Here is a 6,941-nt window from a genome sequence, read left to right on the forward strand (position 1 = left end):
CACTGACTGGATCATTTTAGGACCTGTGTCCACTAGGGTTGGGTACCGTTCATAATTGAACCGATACGGTACCAGTACCGGTATCTGGAATTCAGGACCGGTACCAAACGGTACCTTATTTCGGTACTTTTTAAAGTCTAAACTCCTCAGTTTCAACATTTTATTGAGAACATTTAGGAACAGTGCTGCACGTTAACTTTTGTCTGAACATTTTTTTTGTCGCCATTGTTGCAGAGCCTGAGGTGCGAGTCATGTGCTCTCGCTGCGCATCCACCTCAGGTACCGAAATTTGGCACGATTCATTTTAGGTGAATCAGTACCCGGTAGTACCAACGTGAATCGGTACCAAGTACAACCCTAGTGTCCACTGACTGGATCATTTTAGGACCTGTGTCCACTGACTGTATCATTTTAGGACCTGTGTTCACAGACTGGATCATTTTAGGACCTGTGTCCACTGACTGCATCATTTTAGGACCTGTGTCCACTAACTGGATTATTTTAGGCCCTCTGTCCACTGACTGGATCATTTTAGGGCTGTATGTATGTTTTGTTTCTATGACGACAGTAACGTTAGCTAGGTATCTAAGACAACAGAACGCTAACAGAGGGTTGACCACATCGTCACAAAGTGTGCAGAGATAAAAGCACATCGTCAGCTGATCTGCTCCTACAGATGAGCTTCTCTGTCTGTTGCTGTGACAGTGTCTGCCTGATGTACCTCAGTGTCACCGCTCTGATTGGTTCAGAGATTTTAAATGAGAAGCGCTTGGAGCGTCAGCGGAACATTAAATCCAGAGCACTCTGAGAAAATACGCCGTGGCTGTGCCACTTTTTCTTCAGGCAGCAGCATACAGCCACAAACACTCTGTCCTCAGAGGAACAGTTGTAAAAAGACATCTTGTCTATGTGGACACAGGCCCTCAGTGTCTCTGTAACATGTCCTCTCAGTGTTTCCCTCCAGAACTGAAGTGTCCTCCATCTTGTCTATGTGGACACAGGCCCTCAGTGTCTCTGTAACATGTCCTCTCAGTGTTTCCCTCCTGAACTGAAGTGTCTTCCATCTTGTCTCGGTCCGACAGGGTCAGCCTGACAGCGTGCAGGAGGCCTTGAGATTCACCATGGACGTGATCGGAGGAAAGTGAGTGACACAGTTTGTCATGTAGAGTCACTGCTGATCAGTCTGAGTGTTAAAGTGTTCACTGTGACCTCTGACCTGTGACCTTTGACCTGCAGGTTTAATTCAGCCAAAAAGGACAATGACTTCATCTATCATGAGACGGTTCCTTCTCTGGAGACTCTGGCCTCAGTCAAAGGTGTGTGTGTGTGTGTGTTTGTGTGTGTGCGCGCGTGCGTGTGCGTGACTCAGCAGGTTTCACCATTTAAACTGTATCATGGATCATGTTGTTTCTAACTGCAGTCATAGGTCTGTCTGTCTGTCTGTCTGTCTGTCTGTCTCTCTCTCTTTCTCTCTCTCTCTCTCTCTCTCTCTCTCTCTCTCTCTCTCTCTCTCTGTCTGTCTCTCTGTCTGTCTCTGTCTCTCTGTCTCTCTGTCTCTCTGTCTGTCTCTGTCTGTCTGTCTCTGTCTCTCTGTGACTCTGTGTCCCCCTAGGTGCCCCACTGGTGAAAGCTCTCCCAGTTAACCCCACTGACCCCACCGTTACTGGACCCGACCTGTTTGCCAAGCTGGTCCCGATGGCTGCACATGAAGCGTCCTCGTTGTACAGGTGAGACGCCTCCATCAGAGGACGCAGAGTGTTTCCATCCACCATCAGAGCTGATGATTGTTCTGTCTGTGCAGTGAGGAAAAGGCCAAGCTGCTGAGAGACGTCATGGTCAAGATCGAGAGCAAGAACGAAACACTGGAGTGAGTACACCAGAGGGACGGTGTGTTCAGGAGTGCCTCTGGAAAACTGAAGTCTGTGACAGCTCTCGTCTCAATGTTTAAATTATAATGAGCTAGACTGTTCCTGATCATCAGGAAATCTGTGAGGGTCTCAGGAGAGTCTGTCTGTCTGTCTGTCTGTCTGTAAGGTGAACTCAGTGTTGCTCACACACTGGACCTGTGACTTTAAAAAGATGATGATGAAGAAGTGATGATGAAATTATAACATTAATAAACTGTCAGACTGAATAACAGACCTCACTCTCTGTAACACACACACACACACACACACACACACACACACACACACACACACACAATTAATAACCTGTATTATCTTGATGTGATCAGATCAGTTTTCTGGACTCTGAGATTTGGTTTTTAAACTGGACCCTGTGTGTGTGTGTGTGTGTGTGTGTGTGTGTGTGTGTGTGTGTGTGGTCCTGCAGGCAGTTCATGGACTCTCTGGGTTTGGAGCCAGAGTCGGTGGATAACCTGGACTTGTACAGTCACATCCCTCCGGTCCTGATGGAGAAGTGTGCTGCTCTTAGCGTCCGACCAGACACCGTCAAGAGCCTCATCCAGTCCATGCAGGGTCAGTGTGCACACACACACGCACACACACAAACACACACACACACGATACTATGACTGTTAAAGTTAAGAAGTGGTGATGTTTGATGTAACTGTCTTTAATGAGCTCAAATGAACAAACAGCCATCTGAGGATAAAACACGCTAACGATTAATTATAAAAACGTCTCCATGGTAACCATGTTTAAAGTTCTCCGAAAATGCGACTGTAGAAGAGACACTGCGACGTACACACACACACACACAGACACACACACACACACACAGCTTATTGAACTGTTTCATTGGACATAATTTCCAAAACCCACACAGTAAAGACAGAACTTCTTCTCGGTGCTGTGTGTGTGAATCATGCCTGTGTCTCCACTGCAGGACTCTCTGGTGTCTTCACTGATGTGGAGTCTTCACTGAAGGAGATCAGAGATGTCCTGGAGGCAGACGAGGCCGGCCAGCGGGCCCTTCAGGAGGTTGGCGGCCCCGCTGCAGGCGAGGTGCACCCGGCGGCTCAGGCCCAGGCTCTGGCTGAGGTCCGCAGGGACCTGGAGAAATACATGGAGGCCCACGAGAAGGCCAGCTTCACCAACACGGAGCTCCACCGGGCCATGAACCTGCACATCAGCAACCTGCGTCTGCTGGGGGGGCCGCTGGACAGTCTGAAGGAGGCCCTTCCCCGCCCCAAGCTCAGCGAAGGTAAGGCCGTGTGTGAACCTGTATGTGTCGGTCAGATGGCGTTCACACTGGGGGGTCATGTTAGACAGACGAGTCTGACGGGTTTTATTGATAATGAAGTGCAGTGACAAGTCTGTCTCATGTTACCATCCCTGTGTGTGTGTGTGTGTGTGTGTGTGTGTGTGTGTGTGTGTGTGTTTGTGTGTGTGTGTGTGTGTGCGTGCTCAGAGGAGGTAGCAGGGCTGCAGTGTATGAAGCGGATCCTGGGGAAGGTTCAGGAAATGAGGGAACAGAGAGCCTCTTTGGAGAAACAGCTCCGTGACCTCATCCAGCAGGACGACATCACCTCCACCCTCGTCACCACAGAGCGGGCGGACATGAAGGTATGATGGTCCACACTGAACATGAAGGTACGATGGTCCACACTGAACATGACGGTACGATGGTCCACACTGAACATGACGGTATGATGGTCCACACTGAGCTTTCATACTGCAGAAGCTTCAGGAAACAGTCTTCTCCAGACACTGGGTGTTTCCTGTCAGCTTTGTAGATGTGGTCATACGTGATTGGTGTGAGTGTGATCCCTCTGACTGACTGTCTGTGTCCTTGCAGCGTATATTTGAGGAGCAGCTGAAGAAGTATGAGCAGGTGAAGGTGTACATCGACCAGAACCTGGCAGCTCAAGAGAACATCCTGAAGGCCCTGACGGAGGCCAACGTCCAGTACGCCTCGGTGCGTAAGGGCCTGAGCCAGACGGAGCAGCAGTGGAACAGCACGGTCCAGGGCCTGGTGGGCTCGTACGAAGCCTATGAGGACCTGATGAAGAAGTCTCAGGAGGGGAAGGAATTCTACGACGACTTGGAGGCCAAAGCATCGCGTCTGCTGGAGAGAGCCAAGACTCTGTGTCAGAGCAGGGCCGAGGAGAGNACGACATCACCTCCACCCTCGTCACCACAGAGCGGGCGGACATGAAGGTATGATGGTCCACACTGAACATGAAGGTACGATGGTCCACACTGAACATGAAGGTACGATGGTCCACACTGAACATGAAGGTAAGATGGTCCACACTGAACATGAAGGTATGATGGTCCACACTGAACATGACGGTACGATGGTCCACACTGAACATGACGGTATGATGGTCCACACTGAGCTTTCATACTGCAGAAGCTTCAGGAAACAGTCTTCTCCAGACACTGGGTGTTTCCTGTCAGCTTTGTAGATGTGGTCATACGTGATTGGTGTGAGTGTGATCCCTCTGACTGACTGTCTGTGTCCTTGCAGCGTATATTTGAGGAGCAGCTGAAGAAGTATGAGCAGGTGAAGGTGTACATCGACCAGAACCTGGCAGCTCAAGAGAACATCCTGAAGGCCCTGACGGAGGCCAACGTCCAGTACGCCTCGGTGCGTAAGGGCCTGAGCCAGACGGAGCAGCAGTGGAACAGCACGGTCCAGGGCCTGGTGGGCTCGTACGAAGCCTATGAGGACCTGATGAAGAAGTCTCAGGAGGGGAAGGAATTCTACGACGACTTGGAGGCCAAAGCATCGCGTCTGCTGGAGAGAGCCAAGACTCTGTGTCAGAGCAGGGCCGAGGAGAGGAGGCCGATCCTGGAGAAGTAAGACTCAGACCAGCAGCTGCCCTCACATCTGTACTGCTGAATTAGAATGACTTTTCTGTAATATTTCTCCATGACTATATAAACAGTTTATATCCATACAGCCACACATGAGTAAATTACACACACACACGCATGCGTGCGCGCGCACACACACACACACACACACACACACACACACACACACACACACACACACACACACACAGACACACACGCAGCAGGTGCCTGCTGCAGCTGTTTACTCTCCTCACTCATCAGACATTCACACATACGGGTCCTTCACAGAACATCAAGGACACAAACACAGTGACTGACAGATGGAGCGTCACAGCAGAGACACAAAGACACACTGGTTTAAGGTTTTTAACGATTTCTCGAGTAACGCGAATAATTTGATTACTAAAAAGCTTTGAGGCTTTGTTAGGTCCAGTACAACTACACAGCGTGCTGTGTTTCACCTGGATGTTTATTTCTGTTACACAACCCACTTACGTCACTTCTGCTGTAGAGTTGTAAATTAATCGTCAATAATCCATGTTTTATAATGAAGACTGAAATATCACCACGATGATGGTTTGCAGGGAGGCCTAAGTGTGATAAATTAGTGGCATGGGCGCTATTAACAGCCACAGCCGTGCGTGATGGTCGTGCATAATCTGTCAAAGAACCAGGCCGCTGTGAGACAGTCTGTAAAACTGCACTTCTCCTTCTCTGCCGTATTTTTACTCAACAGGTCTCGTGAGCGGTGGAGCGGGCACAGATGTCAATATGCAAACTGATTAAAGGGTGATACTGCATCAATTTGTGTCTCACTGTGTGAGAGTAAAGACTGAGACATTGGTGTACGTGAGGCTTTATGAATCCATAAGCTCCATAAGTTTGACATCCGGGCATAAAGAGACCTTCAGATAACTTTATCAAGCAGCCGGCGGGTCAGGCAGCAGAGTCTCCGTAACCATGGCAACGATGATGCTGAGTGACAGACCTATCATTATGTGACATTCTCCACCATGTCTGGTGAAACTCTTGTTTTTTTTTTAAGATATTTTTTTGGGCTTATTAGCCTTTAATGTATAGGACAGACAAGTGTGAAGGGGGGAGAGAGAGAGGGAGTGACATGCAGCAAAGGGCCACGGGCTGGAATCGAACCCGGGCCGCTGTGGCAACAGCCTTGTACATGGGGCGCCTGCTCTACCACTAAGCCACTGACGCCCTGGTGAAACTCTTGGTTAAATATATCTCATGTCATTCCCAGCGTGTGAAAACACAGTTTCTGCAGCAGAGTACTGTGTGCACAGAAACACGGGACAAACTGTGTCCTGTGTTGACTCAATATGGGACGACCCCGTTTTATACAGGACAGGTGTCTACATGTCTCAGTGTGGCGCTGGCGTCAGTCACATGACTCATCCTCAGTTTTATTATCGAGTGAGATTTATAGTTGTGACTTTCAAAAAGGAAATAAATGTTTTTCATTTCTCTAATTTCAGAGACTTTTCTTATTCTCTGTTATATTACTGTTGTCCTTAAATAAAGCTGAAGTAATGTAATGAAAACATGCAGTATCTCTTATCCAGTCACTTCATTAATCACCAGAATAATCGATAGAATACTCGTTTAATAAAAGAATCAATAGCTGCAGCCCTGAACTCGTATTTAACCCCTGATGTTCCTGTTGTTATGTCGTCCTCAGAGAGAGTCAGAAGAAGCCTCCAGCTCGGCCCACAGCTGCCAAGCCTACCTTAAAGCCAAAGTCTTCTGACGTGGACTCGGCCTGTTCCAGCCTTGAGGACCCAGAGTTGGCCCAGCTCAGTGCGGCCATCTTGGCGTTGGGGGGCGACCTCCCCGAGGAGCTCCGCAGCCTCCCTCCTGACATTCCCTCCTTCCCCACAGCCGCAGCTCGCCTGCCCGGTCCTGAAGCCTTCATCCCCCCTCCTGGCAGCGGCTCTCTGCCGTGGCCCGCTGCTCCTGCCGCCGCCCTCCCCCGCTTCCCCGCCAACCTCCCCCCTCCAGAGCTGCTTGCACGCATCGCTCAGTTTCCTACAGCCGGGCCTCTGCCCCGCCCACCCCTCCCTCAGATCAACCCACAGATACCTCCACAGTTACCCCCCCAGGCAGTTGTGTCAGGTTATCGGCCCCCCCCTCCTCAAGCCCCCCAGCCTGGCCCCG

General features: G+C 49.9%; 1 protein-coding gene across 1 annotated transcript in view; it reads left to right on the forward strand.

Moving 5' to 3' along the window:
* The window catches only part of ptpn23a (protein tyrosine phosphatase, non-receptor type 23, a), a 17,162-nt gene that overhangs the window by 4,558 nt on the left and 5,663 nt on the right, over positions 1-6,941 (forward strand). Inside the window, exons 2-10 of the mRNA XM_050047895.1 lie at positions 1,083-1,141; positions 1,237-1,316; positions 1,613-1,727; positions 1,802-1,867; positions 2,335-2,480; positions 2,851-3,168; positions 3,376-3,530; positions 4,438-4,769; positions 6,466-6,935. Of these exons, the coding sequence (XP_049903852.1) occupies positions 1,083-1,141; positions 1,237-1,316; positions 1,613-1,727; positions 1,802-1,867; positions 2,335-2,480; positions 2,851-3,168; positions 3,376-3,530; positions 4,438-4,769; positions 6,466-6,935 (1,741 nt within the window). The remainder of the gene's footprint in view (positions 1-1,082; positions 1,142-1,236; positions 1,317-1,612; positions 1,728-1,801; positions 1,868-2,334; positions 2,481-2,850; positions 3,169-3,375; positions 3,531-4,437; positions 4,770-6,465; positions 6,936-6,941) is intronic.

Source organism: Epinephelus moara, chromosome 6 (genome assembly GCF_006386435.1).
Source record: "Epinephelus moara isolate mb chromosome 6, YSFRI_EMoa_1.0, whole genome shotgun sequence".
In the NCBI taxonomy this organism is placed as follows: Eukaryota; Metazoa; Chordata; class Actinopteri; order Perciformes; family Serranidae; genus Epinephelus; species Epinephelus moara.